The sequence below is a fragment of the Dermacentor silvarum genome, chromosome 1 (assembly GCF_013339745.2).
Source record: "Dermacentor silvarum isolate Dsil-2018 chromosome 1, BIME_Dsil_1.4, whole genome shotgun sequence".
Taxonomy (NCBI): domain Eukaryota; kingdom Metazoa; phylum Arthropoda; class Arachnida; order Ixodida; family Ixodidae; genus Dermacentor; species Dermacentor silvarum.
Genome location: NC_051154.1, coordinates 169900498 through 169918167, shown reverse-complemented (window position 1 = coordinate 169918167; position 17670 = coordinate 169900498). Strand labels below are relative to the sequence as shown.

The window sequence follows — 17670 nt, the reverse complement described above, 5'->3', positions numbered from 1 at the left end:
CTCATATTGCTAAAACATTTTGCACAAGTTATTCAAATTAGCAGCACAATTCCGATCAGGAGTGTTTCAAGATGTAAGAGACACATTTTTAATATCATTACTTGCATCAATGATTTTGCTTTCGATGCACTAATCTTGTCGTACACAACTGTGTACACAATGCCTTGAAGGGTTAAGGACCGTGCAAAGAGCGAAAGAACGACAAATGTTAGGCGAAACGTTGAGACAGGAAGAGAGTGGTGTGGACCAGAGAGAAAACGGGGATAACCGATATTCTAATTGACATTAAGAGGAAAAAAAAATGGAGCTGGGCAGGCCATGTAACGCGTAGGGTAGATAACTGGTGGGCCATTAGAGTTACAGAATGGGTGCCAAGGGAAGGGAAGCACAGTCGAGGACGGCAGAAAACTATGTGGTGTGATGAAATAAGGAAATTTGCAGGCATAACTTGGAATCAGCTAGCGCAAGATAGGGGTAATTGGAGATCGCTGGGTGAGGCCTTCACCCTGCAGTCAACATAAAAATAGCCTTATGATGATAATGATAACCACACGCACGATGCCTGCAGTTAAAAGAATGTCCCACATCCACTGCCACTGCCGTGAGCAGTGCTGATCATGTACAGTATAGACCACTTATAACGTAACTGTTTATAGTGCAGAACTGGCTACAACGCAGCCCTTTCCGACTCCCGTTTGCCCTCCCATAGAACTCCATGTATACGCACACCGCTTACAGTGCAGCCGCGTGAGACAAAACACCGGTTATAATGCGGCTTCCGCGGGAAAATTTCGCCAACTAGGGCAGCAGCGAGCACGCTTCTCAACAAGGTGCGTGCTCCCGGCTGACGTATGCATTATTCAATGCAATCGAATCTCGTTAATTCGGACTTATTTGGCCTGCACATCGGTTAATTCGGACTACTTTTGGAGCTCGGTGAGCGAGGAGAACCGCAAATGTGCGACGCAAAATAGCAAGAATGGCACTAGCGTAAAACCCAAACGAAGCGGCGGAGTCCGCATCGCCACAGCCATCAGTTGAAAGTGTACGTGGATGACAGCAACGCCGGAACGCTTTGAGCCTATTTGTGTCTTTAAAGCCTGTATTCTTGCGTTTACCGCTGCGCATAACACCGTCGTGGGCACGGGCTTTTGTAACTCCACAGTTGTCATCTACGATCGCATCGATAGCGGCCGCGGTTTTCTCCGCAGCGGTTGCGGCGAACAGTAGTTTCATTTTTACTCGGTACGCGTGTCAGCCGCGTGCCTAAAAAACTACATAGTTGCCATCGATGATCACATAGATAGCGAGCGTGGTTTCGACTGCAGTTGTTGCAGCAAATGGTAGTTAATTCATCCAGACTTGGTGCGTGCGTCGGGCGCGTGCCTTCAGCACAGCAAAGTCGCCGTTCATAATCGCGTCGATAGTGGTCACGGTTTCTTCCGCATCGGTTGCGGCAAACAGTTGTTTCGTTTTGACTCGGTGCAAAGCTGTCGAGCTTGAAGAGCACCGGCTACATCGCGATTATGTTTTCGCCAGCTCACTGGCGAAAATGTAATCGCGATGTGCGCGCAATAGTACAAAGCGTGTCTACATGCTTGGTCTACATATTCTGCATACGTGGAGGGCTTGAAAATCGTTGTTTTGGTTATAGTGTGGTACCGCTTATAGTGCAGGACTTACATTATAAGCAGTCTACACTGTAGTACACATACACGAATATCCCAAAAAGTAGATTGGAGGATGGCTGCCATGGTAGCTTAACCCATTAGCGCCCACTGTATTAGAACTAGTACACTTGGTTTTGCATCCCTACCTCTTGAACAGCTAAATATTTCCTTTTGGCTATTTCCATTTCTTGTACCTAGACAGCGTGCACACACGCCCTAACACAGAGTAGAATCTACTGTTTAATCCATATCTAAAAATTTTGCGCCAGTTCCTTGCAAAGCTGCGGACTCGTGATGAATTGGGATGTGTACTCGCTTTTCATTTATTTCTGCTCGCCTGCTTTATATATTTGCGTTGTGCTTTTCACAATGTTTAGTACATATGTTGAGCGTGTTATAAAGAAACTTTCGAATCTGCAGCTTCATTTCAAAGAGCGGCCAACGCATTCAAACTTTCGTGTACTTTATCTAGTACAGTGGGCGTTAGCAATTACAAATAGTTGCGTCCCAGCATGAATACAGAGTTTTTCTTCGGAAGGAAGCCGTTTTGGCGCTTGCACGATGCTCTGTATGCAGCTGAGAGTGCAGCTAACATAGAAGAGGACACTGACATTGTGATTGTGCCGCCAGAACCAGCTCAAGATACGGTTAAGGAGGAAGGTGACGACAACAACACCGATGTTTTCGCCGTGAGTGACGTCTGCGGATAGTGCAGGTTAGCAAAGCCTCCAACAATACTCCGTCAAAATGGTTTCATTGAAATATCATTACTGCAGACAACTTAGCGGCACTCATGATGTTGGTGCTGCCATTGCTTTGCCTTCTGGGCGGTACTATATATGTACGCTCATGGTGAATGGTCACAGTCACTACCCCCCCCCCCCCCCCCAAAAAAAAATAGGAAAACAGCTGGGATGCCGATTTTGTCAAGCCTGAGCATCATGGAGATGTGAGAAGTTCACGAGCACTTTGTGCCTCGAAAAAGGGTGCTTCAAAAGTTTCATATAAGGAAATAGGAGCACAATGACAAGTGCCTTGGCCATTGAAACCTCATGCACCTAGTGTACTAGATCAGGGTTCGTACAGGTTTCCAAGAAAAAGATTCAAGAACTTTTCAAGGACCTTTCAAAAAATTTAAATATTTAATACAGTAGTTCACACATGTTACGTTTTATTGGACAGAACAAAGGAAAGTGATTTCACTTCGTGCACGTAGCATTTCATTCGGCTAGATGAAATTCTAAAGCTCAGGGCAGGTCTTTCAGTTTCTTTTTTATTTGCTTTTTTTTTTTCTAATGCTGCCGAGTTCTTCAGCCTTCGCTTTTGCGGTCTTTCTCAAGCTGTTTGATTTCACCAGGTGCATGATGTCACCAGTTCCCTCAGCCTTTCCTGCATATCCATCTGCAGAGGCCGTTAAATCAGCAACAACTGCCTCAAGCTTCTTTTTCTTTGTCTGCAACCCTTCAACTTCTTCCATGATTGTGCGCGTTTTTGTCTGCTTTGAGTTTTCCTGGTACCGTTTCTTTTCTGATTCCAAGTGTGCACCGTAATGCTGCCTCGCTGCGGACACAGCTATTCTGAGTTCTTTTGTTATAGGAACATTCAAAATTCCACCTGCACTGTCCACTGCATCACATATGCTACGCTGTGAAATGTATAACAAACCTTTCAGATTTTCTATGGAGATCTGGCGGTTGACCCTGAACCCCCGTTCGACAATTGCTTGCCCATGGCTCAAAACAAGCAACAGCCTGACTGCTTTCCACAGCTCTTTGTGGGAGGGATTGAAGCTCAGGAGGTCATGAAAAAACTCATCCAGCCTGCTAAGGCTCCTCAGAAACAGGCGAAGCTCGTGCTTTACCTCTTGCAGTAGCTCAGTGTATTCTGCCATTACACAATCCCATTGGCAGTCACTCAGTCTTCCTGCCACAGTCAAGATGTCCAACACCTTCCTTAGGCCCACAAGGCACTGATCCAGCTTCGAGCACATGAACCGGGGGTCTAGAGATGCCAGGTTTCTAACCATTGATGATTTAAGAGGACTTCTTTCCACTATTTTCTTGGTCACAGCTGCCAAAAATAGTTAACACTCCATTCTGAATTGAAATGTATCCTTTGCACTTGCCCTTGAATCTTTCAGTGCTTGTTCACATTTGGGGCCGACATCCACTTTTTCAAGCGGAGTGTGGTTATCAGGGTTATCAACGTCTACCCTGAGCAAACCACCAATCCCTGCCAATGAATACAACACTGAAGCCTTCATGAATTTCACGAGGAGCTTCCGCACAACGCTCTCAAGGTCTCTAGCAAGAAAGAAGATCATTGGCTTGTCGGACTGGTAGTCTTTCAAGAATGGCTGAAGAATGGAAGCAACACTAAAAGCGAAGTTCAGTTTTGCCAGTGTCAAGGAATCACGACAAAAGCTGTACACATTTTCAAACAATGCGCACTTTGGTAAGCTCGCCTGCTTACTCCTTGCAGGCTCCACATATTTCTTTATGTCATTCCAAAGAAGCAAAGCTCTTTCAATGACAATTGTGTTTTCAACCCATTAATGAGACACAAACTGCAGTGGAAATGTTTCCTGGTTAGTCACAGTTGAAAAATCTTCCCTTCGTGCTGGTGAGTCTCGAAAGAGTGCATTCAGGCTTGACAGCAGAACGTCAATGCCCCACTTGCTGGCTCCTACCCCTGCCCTGTAGGCATTGTGGATGGTATGAAGGCCACAAGTCCCCAAGTCAACACATTGGACCTGATGGTTTTCCTGCAAGTGCACTTGCATATTCCTAAAGAACTTCAGGTTAATGTTCGGCTCATCCATCGAGATCTGAAGAACCTTGCCGAGTGGCAAAGGCTCCAAAGCCCTTAGAAGTATTTCCTGAATGCCCTCTGCCGTGGAATGCCCCCTAAAAGCGGATGTGTAATATCTGGTGGCGACGTTGTGTGACAAGTCCCAAAGCACACATGCACGTCCATTTGCTTCTCTTGCAGGAAGTCATTCGCTGACTCGTCAAAAAGCACGACGTAATAGTGCACAGCTTCACTTTTCCAGCAGTTCTTTCTGAAGTCACTCATTGAGACATTATGTTGTGCAGTCATGGCTTCCTTGGCATCCTCCAAATGTTACCGAAACAACCTTTTGAGGTCATATTCACAGTGAAGAACAAAACGAAGGCGGCATGAGTGCAGTCCACAAAATAGGGTTAGTGGCTGATGCTGACGACCTCAGACATGGCTAGAAACTCCGTCAAAAACACACAGCCTGGTTGGTCAGAGTGTTGTCATTGGGAAAGGATGAGCTTCCAATAAGCATTGCATGGCTTTTTATTTCTTTTGATGGCATCTTCATTAACAATTAGCTGGTTTCTGTCATGGTTAGTGCATTGCCAAACACCCAGGTAGTAATTGACATTATAAAGGCACCTGATTGCCAAGTTTTGCAATGCTGCCCTCACAGCAGCTGAGTGATGGCCGTGCGCTTCTTGAATCATCCCCAGTGTTTTCTTTTTCCTTGTAGGGTGCAGAGTTAAGCATGCCATTAAAAACTGTGGAATAGTGCAGTGTCTCTGTGAACAAGTATTGGTGCACATTTATAAATTTTAGCATAAATTTTAGCACAGCCGACGCTTTAACTCGGTGCAAAACATCATGTTTACCTGTACTCCATCTGATAAACGGCATGTGCAACATCTTCAATAAAAATCTGCAGTTTAGGACAGGCCTATTAGAGGATCTGTATACACCACATGTGAGAGCATTGAAGGTTATGAGCATAATTTGGCACACAAAAGGTTTTTACACTTCTAACAGCTGCAGCCCTACACTACTTCTGTCAGATTGTGTATTGCATATACATGATTTTTGATAATAGTTTTTTGAAAAGAGCATTGCTTAATTTGCTCTTTGAGGGTTGTAGGTCACAAAAAATCAGTCAGAATTTGCATATAAACTAATGAAGTTCTTTTTCAAAAATTTCGACAATACTGCTTCTTGAAGGTTCCTTTAGATACAGCAGTCTTGACATATCCCACATATATTACAACCATAATTCATCTTTTTTCCCCTACCGCAGCACTTATCAAAATAAAGAGATAAAACAGGTCCTTCTTATTTAGCGCTCACGTGCACAACAGCCACAATGATAGCACTGCATCACACAAATCTGGAGGTAAATATTCCTAGGACAAAAATTTCAAAGGAATGGTGGCGCCAGTTATGCCATTCCACCTTTAAGCTTTTAATCGAAGGATGATACTTGTTTTTCATTTAATTAAACTTGGAAAACTACAACCTTATGAGCCATCATCATTTTAACTTCATAGACCTAATCATCTACAAAAGGTCAATCCATAAATTAATTTTTTTTGCCATATTTCTTTACGAAACAAAGCATGTTACTACTAAACATATTATGAAAGAAGTGCCTAAAAAATCAAGAGGACTCAACCAAATATGCCTGCATTTATGAAGAGCATAGTGCTAAGAAGACGGGAAAAAAAAAATCACTACAGCAGGCAACAGAAAAGGGTTATGATAGCTTCTTTCTAATTGTTAGCCTTGTTTTCAAGCTATGTTTTCCATCATTCTATAACCAGCTGGCCCTAAATCTTACAAGGCATACTTTTACTTATTTATCGTAGCAAATGTACTTGCTTCAGCACACCTAACTTAAAGTCTGGTGACACTAGACCTTTTGGCACACAGGCGAGACTTAAAAGTTTCTGAATGGACATGCTATAGGACCGTGTTGTTGATTTATCACATTTGGGAGACTTCATTTTCACTGCACACCAGTGAGCTTGAGTAGTGGAACTGTCATTATGAGAGAAAGCTGTGGGGTGGGTACACCGTCAGCAAATGCTGTTTTCACAACGGTGACATTGTTCATGCATCAAGAAGACATCGAAATGCTCTTCAATATCCGGCAAGGCAGCATACCAGATGTTATGTAGTGCAAAGATGAAAGTACCATCGAATGTGATCAGTCAAGAACACAGCCTGTGCACTTGCACTAAACAAATTTTCTGTTCTGAAATAGCTTCATATGGAGACACCCACTTGTGCCGAAGTCTTCATTACTAGGCCTCTGCTTCTTCTCTGCCACAGTGGCAAGTTCCTCAATGCGCTCCTCATGGCCAACAGATGCTGTGCGTCGCTTCAGTACCAGGCGGCCAGGGGTCAGGGACCGGGCTGCACTCTCCTGCTGCGCCAGCATGGCTGGTGAGGTACGTATGCGGCGCAGGCACAATGAGAACACCGTAGCCAGGATGATGGCCTCGATCAGGATCAGGCAAACATGGCTCTCGAAGACCTGGGAAAATGTGCAGTCAAATGTTGAACCACAGATGGCTCCTTACCTGCTTCAAAAAGTTTTTCTGTGATTTTATGCTACACTACTTGCCAGTGCTGGGAAGCAAACATATAATGCTACTCCTATTTACACAAATAATGTGCTGAACTCAGAGCTTTTTTTTCTACGATTCACTTCTTGCTCTTAGTCATGTTAGAGAACAGACAATCATGTACCTGCTTGCTCAGTGTCTGGCGCTCTGCAAGCAGAGTATTTACTACTTGAGTCAGATTGTCCAGCTGCTGTTGAAGCTGCACTAAGGTCTCTTGCTGACGAAGGTCCTGTAACACAACATGCAAGAAAAGTTAGAAGAGAAATGCACACACAATTTGCTTTCATGCATAAAGATGGTGAGTGATACAAATGTATGAGCAATGACTGCTGAATAATATGGAATACACTCTATGAATGCATAGAAGCTAGCATGGCTGTGCAATACTTATTTATGTACTTTCAATTGATTATTTTGGGCACAAGTGCAATTATAAATCTGTTAATTTACAGCAATTCTATTCACTGGGAATTTATGTCAGTGACATCAACAAGTGCTTCTGCCAAGCACTTTTTATCAAGAACTAGAAGCTTCGTGTAGCTTTTCATGTGCAAGGGTGCACAAAAATTTCAAATTGACAAGGCTCTTTTGCTGCTACTTTATCTGTTGAGTCGCTAACAACTGTTTGAGAATATATCCACCAGAAGCCACTCAAGAATACATTGATATCACATAGCTAATTATCTCTAGCACATTCCTTCTGCTGGAACAGCAGAGCTACATTCTGCACTTCAAACATTACTTCAGCATCCTGGAGTTAAAAACCGCCACAGCCTCATTTCTCTGTTGTATAACAGCTCAGCCAGTGCTGTCCTATAAATAAATTACTGCCCATGTCATTATGGGCACAGTTATCAGACTACACCTTTTCAGCTTGATATCACAAGTTGTGTTTTCAGTCAAAGACTTTACTAAATTATCCTTTTGGCAAGTTGGGGTTTGTAATTCATTAAAATAATTTTGTGAGCTTCAAGAGTACTTCTACAGTCTGCACAAAGATGAAATGTTTTGTCTTCTTTTGAAACTATTATTACAAGTAACACAAAAACTGATACTGACAGCCTGATTATCTGGGCATCTAAAATTTTCTGCAGTTCCTCCTCTAGCCAAATTTTCTGACACATCATGCTATACGATTTTCTTCGGGCTGGTATCATGTCCCGAGGAAAAATGGCACTCTGATTGCAAAAGTTGCGGATGGGTTAACATCACCGTGGATTCCTAAAAGCACCTCTCTCTATGGCCAAAAACTTGGGTTAAATGATGACACTCTCCAAAGGTGTGCTGCACCATGAGACACTTGGACATGAGTACCTTGACACAAAAAGTTCAGGGTACAAAGATGGTAAATCGTTTGGTTGTGTAACTATCACCAGCCGAGTAAAAAGACAGCAGTGATATAAGTTTGTAAAGTTAGAAGATTAAGCAATAATGACAGTGTCTACAACACTAATGTTAGCTGTAGGCTTTCAATAAAATTGTTCCTTTTTTTTTTTCTCTGAATGTGTATGCATGGCCACTCCTCAAATACTGTAGTATCCTAAGAATTGTACAATGAGCATTGCGTGTGTGCATGCATGCATCTGTTCAAAAATGTGTGTCCAAAGGTTGTCCAAAAAGGACAAAGTCTGTCCAGAAAGTTTGTGCAGTACATCTTAAAAAAGTTATTCAAACATTTTCAGATTCATCTATGAAGTCACCTCTTCCAGATACTCCCCATTAGACATATAAACTGATTTCACCTCATCTTCCATTGCTAGAAGCACCCTTCAAAGTAGCTTTCTCTTCAGTGCTTCAGCAGTGATATCGCTTGTTCTTTAATTGTTATAACATCGAAATTCTCCCTCCACAGCACCACTTTGCATTTGAAAAAAAAAAAAAAAAAAAGTCGCAGGGTATAAACCCGGCACATATGGAGGGTGCTTAAGCACAGTGATGGAATCGCGAGCCAGAACGTCATACACTATCAATGTTGAGTGAACAGGGGCATTGTCTTGGAGCAGAATCCAGTGCCTCCCTTTGGATGAAATTGGACACAAGGCACACATTACTTCAGACGCTTCAAAACCTTCACATAGAACACTGCAGTGACAGTTTCACCTATGAATTCATGGCTTTAGTTTTGCTTTGCTCTTGTTTAGCTTGGCTCATCTTTATTTTTTCACTCCTTGCTCTGCAACTTCAGCTCAACATCATATGCAAATCCAGGATTCGTCATGACTCTCCTTGCGAGAAGCCATTGCCTTTGCCCAAAGTGTTCCAATCAATGCAAACACCTTTCATCAAAACTTTTCCCAAGGAGTGAGCAGTCTCAGTGCCATCTGGGCACAAAACTTTTTTTCCATTTCTAAATTTTCCATAGAAATCATGTGAACAGACAACCTTCCCAAATCAAATGCTTCTGATATAAACCATGTGCTTCTGATAATCATTCAGCAGTCATTGAATGTGGGAGAATGCAAATGATCAATGTTTGCACTTCCACAGCCTTCCCAAAAATGCTGAACACACATGAAGGCAGTTCTTTCATTTAGGGCCCCTTTCTGTATGTAGGCCCTGTTACGACATTTGTTAAACCTTTGCACAGTTCTTACCCAATTTCACAAGAAACTTGATACCGATCCTTTGTTACATCTGTTCGTCGATCTACCCTCCTAAGACCCCTTGCACAATATATTGCACATGCCTTAATTGTTTTTTTTTTTCTAAAATTCACTTGCAAGCGATCCAGAATAATCATTCTGGATTTTATGTCCGATGCATATGGAGTTGTACAGAAGTGGTTTACTCGTATTCTTTTGAAATTTGACACTCAATTGAGCCAGAATACTGTGTTGTCACGGATAGCAGAAAGCAACCTTGAAGTGTGTTTCGAATTCCTTGATACCGTGTGAAAATCCTGGATGCGGCAGCAACATGGCAATGTACAACACATAGTTCCATCTTCATATCTGCATTTAGGCAATAAAATGCAGTTTTTACCATAGCAGACATCAGGAAATGGTTACATCTTCCACATATATGGAGATGCAGCTTTCAGCATCTAACCGTAGTATATAAATAAAAAAAAAAAATGTTGTTCCTGCTCATAACATACCAGTAGGCAATAAAAACCAGCCTGAAGAGCGATTATGTCCCAAAGCTATATTCGGGTCTACATTACAATGCCTACATTACAAAGAAGACCAAAGATTGGTTGCACAAAAATGCGTACATAAAATTCTGGTTTATGTCACACAGTAGCCCAGCTCACACTGGAGTCCTCTGGAGTGCGTAAAGCAGCATGGCACACCCTCTTCCACTCCTTTACTGACTCACTACAGAAACTCTTGGAAAAGACCTCATACACACATACATGCACACACACACATACACACCAAGCTTAATGCACACACATTCAGCTTTGTTGAAGCATGCAGGCCTCATCTCTGACTGAAGTTGACCCTACCTGTGTAATAAGGCTACAATGCTTTTGGGGAGCAGCAGAATCTTAGCCTTCATCCTTAAACAGCCCCTCACCATGGTCTGGCCAATTTGGGCTGACAAGCGCAGTGCATACAATGCGCGCTAACAATCGTGCCTGCTAAGTATTACTTCGCTACGCGCCGCGGAAAGAGCTGAAATTTCAAACCAAACGCCGTTTGCCCTTCTCCTTGCAGGCGCCAGGCTCCCAGCCAAAGAGTTGACGTATATGCGCAAGTGCGCCTACGTACATGTATGTGCTGTGACGTCACTCTCAGTGACCCGTGACTTCAAGACTTATTCAAGGCAACAGCAGTTATTTGTTTGATCGGTTGCTTGAATAGACAAATTTAAGTATAGAGAAATAATTAAACGTACAAACCGAATGTCTGCGTGTCTGTTTTACTTCGTACCATAGCAAGAGAGATGTACTTCCGTTTCGTCCACTTGTTCCCACATCGTGCATACACGCGCGCTGACAGCGAAACTATGTCATTTTCTACCGTGTTCCACCGTGTGATCATGCTCTGCGATCCGCTTACGTCTGCCTCAGTGTTCATGTAGCACTGACTTATACCACTAGCCAGGTGCTCTTGTGCGCACAGCGCACCGCACAACAAGACAAACGCAACAGCTCACACGTGCGATAGTCAGCGTAAGTGCGCCATGCAGCAGAAAAGCGCGAGATAAAAAAAAAAAAAGCAGGTGGGGCCCGTGACGTATGCGTCACACGATACTCCAGCTCCGGTATGGGAGAACCCAGGGAAGGAATTTCGCTTACAGAGGCTAGATGGGGCAAGTGGAGAGAGTGTCCTTGTTAGCAGTGACACTCGCTTCCTAAACTCATGTGTTCGTGGCACAGAAATATTTCTATCTCTGCTATGAATGGACCAATTTGAAAAATTCTTGTAGTAGAATGCTCCCAAGAGAGCACGTAACAACTTCCAGAGTATAACAAAAATTTGCTATGTGGCCTGGTGAGGGGCCCTTTAAAGCTTTGCAGCAAAGAAATGCCACGAGAGCACCACCACAACACAGCAACAGCTCTGGCCACATGCCTAGTCACCAGCCTGGCAAAGTTTGTGCATGTGCACACACAAGCTGCAGCAGTTGCTGTGTTGTCGTGGTGCTCTCGTGGCAGTTCTTTGCTGCAAAGCTTTAAAGGGCCCCTCACCAGGCCTACAGCACACGATGCTATAGACAATGGTAAACTACAAAGTAATTTCAGAAAGGAAAGGCCAAGCTAATTATAATACAAAGGAAAAAAACAGAAAAGGCAACTCAAAAACTGCAATTACAATGAGTACGACATTCTGTTGTCACTGCTTTGCAACAGTTGTTGCAATAGTTAAGCACAGGAAAAAAGAAGCAAGTGTTTTCTGTAAAACACTTCCCACTCCTTGGCGCAATGAAAGCGGGTAGAACCATGAGAATAGCAACACACATACAGGAAAAGCTAACAGGTGCTCTGACTACGTCATTTTCTTCAAGGTGATTATGAGAGAGAGCAAAGCTGAAACTTTAGGGGATAATAAGGAGATGCACTCTCACCTTCTCAGCAGCCTTCTGAGCAGTCTTGTTGAGTGCATTGACAGTGCGATTGAAGGCCCGCTGCATGTCGTCCATCTGATGCCGGTAGCGGCGACTCAGCTCTTCCAGGTACTGTCCACTCAGGGACATATTTAGCTCAAGAGCTTTGATGCGGTTGTTGATGCGCATGAACACAGATTCTCGCTGGTTGCTTAGAGCTAAGGCGCCTGCTTCAGGAGGAGGAGCACGAACACCTGCTTCCCTCAGCTGCAACTGTGCCAAGTAAAAAGGAACAGCGTGTCACGATAACTACATGAAATTTTACACTCCTGCTGCTTGTCCTGCGGCTTCTACTTGAGTTCCTGGAAGCTGCGTTTTCACAATAACACAATGCAAAGAAAAGAAGAAAACACCTCATATGTGTCAAGAACTGATAATTCATCATAATAACCCAGCTTGTCAGGAACGACTCAAAGCTACCATATTGTTAAAGCTACCATATAGCATTACAATTTTTACACGCTTGGTACACAAGCCATGGAATCTGCTCTAATGGGGAGAACATAGAAAGATTGCTCAGTTATATGGCATTCATTCAATTGGTGATGTAACACCCATTCTCACTGGCTGCTCAATGCTAATGCTCCTGCTCTAGGAGCTGAGGCTACAAAGAAATTCTGCCAAATGCAACCAGCATTCCGAGTAGTATGCAGTCTATTGAAGCCTCCAGCCTCAGCACCGCACACGGCAACTTCTTTTTTTTTTTCTTTTTCTTTTTTCTATGCACAGTGATATTGTGTCATCCATGGCTTGCTACGAAAACTTCAAGCACAATATCACTAACACAATTATTGAGCATCAAGATACGTACATTTACAAGTGGACCTAAAATAACTACATGAAGAGAATGGCATTGTGAACCATGGAAAAAGAAAAAATTACATGGACAGAGGTTTACAAGCTTCAAAAGGAGGGCTCGTAATAAGTTGGACATTATTTCCATTCTACGCTTCCTCTCCTGCGGTAGTGCCAACTCATTCTGCTTGCTGGCTAGTGGCCTCACTGTATGCCGAGATATGTGCTCTGAAACAGATGCCACGGTATAAAGCAAATTCACTTGAGCTAGCACATAGATGCCATGGCTGGGAGTGTTCAGTGGCCGTGCAACACAAACACGAACAAAAAAAAAAAAAAAAAAAGAAAGCAGCAGTGATACAGCATAATGTTTTATGTTGTAGCTCTACAATGGCATGTGGAGGCTAAGTGTGCCGGAGCAAGGAAATGTGATGAGGACAATGCATGCGAGGGTATAAAGGAGAATTTTACTGCTTCACATTGCCTGCCATTTGTGAGAACAGCTATCTGTTCATTTAAGACTACTCCAAGTTCATTCAATTCAACTGCCCTGTCTTCAGTGGATGGTTGTCTCACTGCAAATAGTCATCCAATAAAGCCTCTTGTGCAAATATTTGTACCAAGTCAAATTGCAGGGAGGAAGAGGGGGGGTATTCTCTCATTATTTTGATCTCAACCAAATGATACTTTAGCAGTAAGCAAATATACATATTATGCATCACGCATAAAACAAGTACCAATTGCAGGCCAAATCTTTACTGCTAATGTGCTTAACACACTCTACGTTTACAAAATTTTAGGTTGTATGTTTTTTTTTCTTCTCTGTAATTATCCCTCTAATGAATGTTTTAATAGCAATAGCTATTCTAGGTACTTTCCAGAAGCATTTGCAGCATTTTTGTATCTTGTAATAGCCTTCAGTAATGATCATGCCATCATTATGACAATAAAGTACACATAAATGAAGGTACGCAGATCAAGCTGCATGTAAGCAACTGCAACAAAGTGGGACCTCTTTGAAAAATTGACACTCCAAGCAATTGCCCCAATAGGAAATGAATGATGTGCAGATGCCAAGAGCAGCAATGAGTCATAAGGCATGGGTTGCAATGCACGCTACAGTGCATAATAGCCTTAAACCAATGCAAAGGTGAAAGAAGCAAAGCTGGTGGCATGAAGTGGCAGAAAAGAGGTTGGAGCAAAAGCTACGGTTCTCCATGGTAGAGTGAGTGTCCACGACTATGAATGTTCGTTGCAACCTATGCTGCATGAAACACTGAGAATTATAATATAGTGCAAGCTATTGCTGTAACTGCTTCACACTTTGGATAATATGTAGCTTTCGTTTTGATTAAGATGGTATTTCCAAAGATAAATTTGATGTACTTCTTTCTATCTTCTTTTTTTTTTTAACAGGATATGCTGAATCGCAGATAGAACTCCATAATACTTGGTCGACGATGCAAAATTTTAACGGCAGATATATGCCTGCTGCCATTGATGGTAATTTCATTTATAGCACAGTTAGTAGTTAACACACTGCCACTTCAGTCATGCGTAACATCTTTCCTTGCATAGAGCCATGAGTATATTCTAATCAAATTGATAAAGAACGGCAATATGAAATTCAACATTCTTCTACCAATACTGATGAACCCCTTAGTAAACTACAAACGCAAAGCACTGTGCCTAGACATTAAAAAAGCTACAAAAAAAATTTATTGAAATGTAAGCACATTGTATCTGGTGTGTGTACATGGGTAGCAATAATAAAAAAAAAAAAGTCACAGCTTAGCTCGAAAGGCAAAGCATTGATTGCAACAGCAAATTATTAGACAGCTACTTTATACGAAGTAAGGTTAGTAGTGTTATCAGCGGCATAAACTGCTGTAAACATTCACTTATTAACTAAATTAATAAGCAGGCTGTCATGTACACAGAGGCAAACATGAACACATCTCAGTCGATGACCGCGGACACTAGCTGTCAGAACACTGGCATGATGAAGAGCGGCAGCAGCGGTGAGCGATTTCCTCTTTGTGCTGCCTCTCACTTCAATGCAGACAAGGTGCATGAGAACACAGCACCCATGAAGCCATCAGCTATCTCAGGTCGCCTAGTCTTCGAACCCATTGTAGATTGCCTCCAAGATAGGGCATGGGCGGCCGCGCTACACCGCCGCAGCCAGAGTAGAAGAGGAGATATCTCACGCACTAACCTATCCCCTGCTTACCCCCTTGCATGCGTGAAAAGTCAGCGCACACCCTCCCCGCCTTTCTCAGTTACGTGCGCGAGAAGACACCACCACATTAAGCCACCATCCTTGTCGGCTCATCCTTGCAAGCTTTCCCTCGCACCCACAGCATACGGTGGCGTGACCGCGATGGTATTCTACTTGTACATTATACAGAACATCGCGGCGATGCCACTGGCGGAAATTCGCCTGGAGGGGCCATACAATTGCTATCACAATAAAAGACCATAATAATCAGACAGGACACTCACATCGGTATCAGGGACGAGTTCATCCAGAGGCAAAGGTACCGTGGCAATTACACTGCCACCATCAGTCTCCGGCTCCATGACCAAGACACCACTGTCCACTTCACTCGTAGGTGGCACTCCTAAAACAGTTGTTACACTATTTGGCAATGCAGAGTCCCCCACAGGAGATGCAATCTCTGCGCCAGCAGTTGATGTGCTTGAAGGACTCGTCTTCACCGATGTGGGCACATCCATTATTATTGGAGTTGCTGTCACCGAATCTGTTGTAGAATCAGATGCTTGAGAGCTACTCTGAAGAGTGGTAGAAGCTGTGGAAGAATGCAGTGTTGTGCTGTCCCTGTGGGATGCTTCAGATGCACTGCCAAAGTCTTCAGACTCTGTTTCATTGTCATAGTGGTTCTTATGGTCAACATTGGTACTCGCCTCGACGCTAGAGGCTGTTGTTGCACTCATAGGACTAGAGGAAGCCTTCATGCTTTCTGGCTGTGCAGTGTCACTACTGGGCAAAGAAATAGATTTTGATGGTTCCACTTCAGATGTGGCATTCACAGAAAATGTGGACGATGATTTAACTGGGACTGGCGTTGTAGTCACTTCAGAACAGGAACTTGCTGCTGTCAAATCAGAGCTGCTGTCTGTCTCCTGGGGCACATCACTAAAGCTCCCAGTGCCCTTACTGGGTTCTCGTTCTTCGTCAGGCTCATTTATCGGGCAGTCATCTTCTAGAGACAAAGCGGTACGGAGAAACCGGCAGGCAATGGTTTCACTAAGAGTTTGTGCCACTTTCGACTGACCCACAAACAACGAGCACATGGTGCATGGCTGAAACACCGATCCAAAAAATTGGAGACTTCTGTTTTGTTGGCAGCCAAGCCGTCTAGCAGTTGCATTGTGTGCTTGATGAGACGCGTTCACAACGCTGCAGTTTGCATGTAAACTGTGAAGAGAAAAGAAGAAAAATTAGCAAGGTTTATTGCTAAGGGTTTCTCTTTCTGACAAAAATTAAAAGCAATAAGACTTCTGATGCAGCCACTGCTGATATACTAGCTGGCAAACATTGAATAAACAAAAGCACTTCTAAAAGAGATACATTAGCATTCTGAGATTCCAGAAGTATAGAGGCTGCTGCATAAAATATAGATGTACCTATAAACATACAGCGAGTAGACTGAAACTTTGTGATGATTGCCACTGATAACTTTTGAGCAAGTGAAAGGTGCTTTGTGAGTGTCATCCTATTTTGCACAATATTAGTTTGCACAATAAGCCAAGCCACAAAAGTCACAGGTAGCTGAAACAATGTATATCATTAAAAATACTTATGATACACTAAACAATAAGCGTCAAAAGATTGGCACTGCTGTTTCTGAATCTCAGTCTGCATTAGACATGACTTCAGGTGTTTTACTCGCATGCATAAACCACAAAATACATTACTGAAAACTTCAGCATGAATATAAAGGTCACCATCGCAGGCAACAGCCTTCTTCAGTGAAAAATAAATCCATACATAAACACCAATTCATCAGTAGGCTTACATGATTATTTCATTTGTCCATACACCTCTTTTAAACCAATTGCTGTAAAATAAAGTTCCATAGCAACATCTTAATATGGGCAAGTGGATTCATCTTCGAACTTTTCAGTTTCTTTCAACCTTTTTAGTATAAAGTGCAAATCATGAAAAAAATGCAGTGTCAAAATTAAGCAATTCGTGTAAACCTACTTTTTGAGCACAGCACAGGTTTGTTGCATTTCATTCTCCCTTGCACAGCAACATTTCTTATATTCAGGCTCTTTTAGCATGGACTCGGATAAAAAAGTGCCAAAACCGAAAAAGTGTGAATCTAAAACAATGTACAAGATACTGAGTGTTTCCACGAAGATTGACAGAAAGTTTTAAACATCACGTGTGGCATATAGAGCACAATTCAAGTGCTTGAGCTTGATTACTCAGAGGCGAGCATTACTTGCATGAGAAATCGTGGAAGTAATGCATAATTGACTAATTACTAAATTGACAATGAATAAGTGACTAATTCCTACAATTCACTAATTCAGTTTTTAACTAATTACCTTACAGCACATGTTGCAAGTTACATATAGCAGCCGGGGAGTTCGTAAGATAGATCCACTTGGCACAAATTCTAAGGATGACACCAATATAAGCAGTATCGAACAAATCACACCAGCGCATTATTGATTGAAAAGTCACATGTCAAAGGCATGTAGCAGGAAATTGTGAT

General features: G+C 42.7%; 1 protein-coding gene across 3 annotated transcripts in view; it reads right to left on the bottom strand.

Annotated features, from left to right (window-relative positions):
* LOC119436385 (SUN domain-containing ossification factor-like) overlaps positions 1-17670 on the bottom strand; it is a 129004-nt gene that overhangs the window by 12478 nt on the left and 98856 nt on the right. For all 3 annotated transcript variants that reach the window (XM_049657397.1, XM_049657402.1, XM_049657395.1), the window contains exons 12-15: positions 15425-16361; positions 12086-12337; positions 7197-7301; positions 6729-6981 (exon numbers count right to left, since the gene is read on the bottom strand). In XM_049657397.1, the coding sequence (XP_049513354.1) occupies positions 6729-6981; positions 7197-7301; positions 12086-12337; positions 15425-16361 (1547 nt within the window). The remainder of the gene's footprint in view (positions 1-6728; positions 6982-7196; positions 7302-12085; positions 12338-15424; positions 16362-17670) is intronic.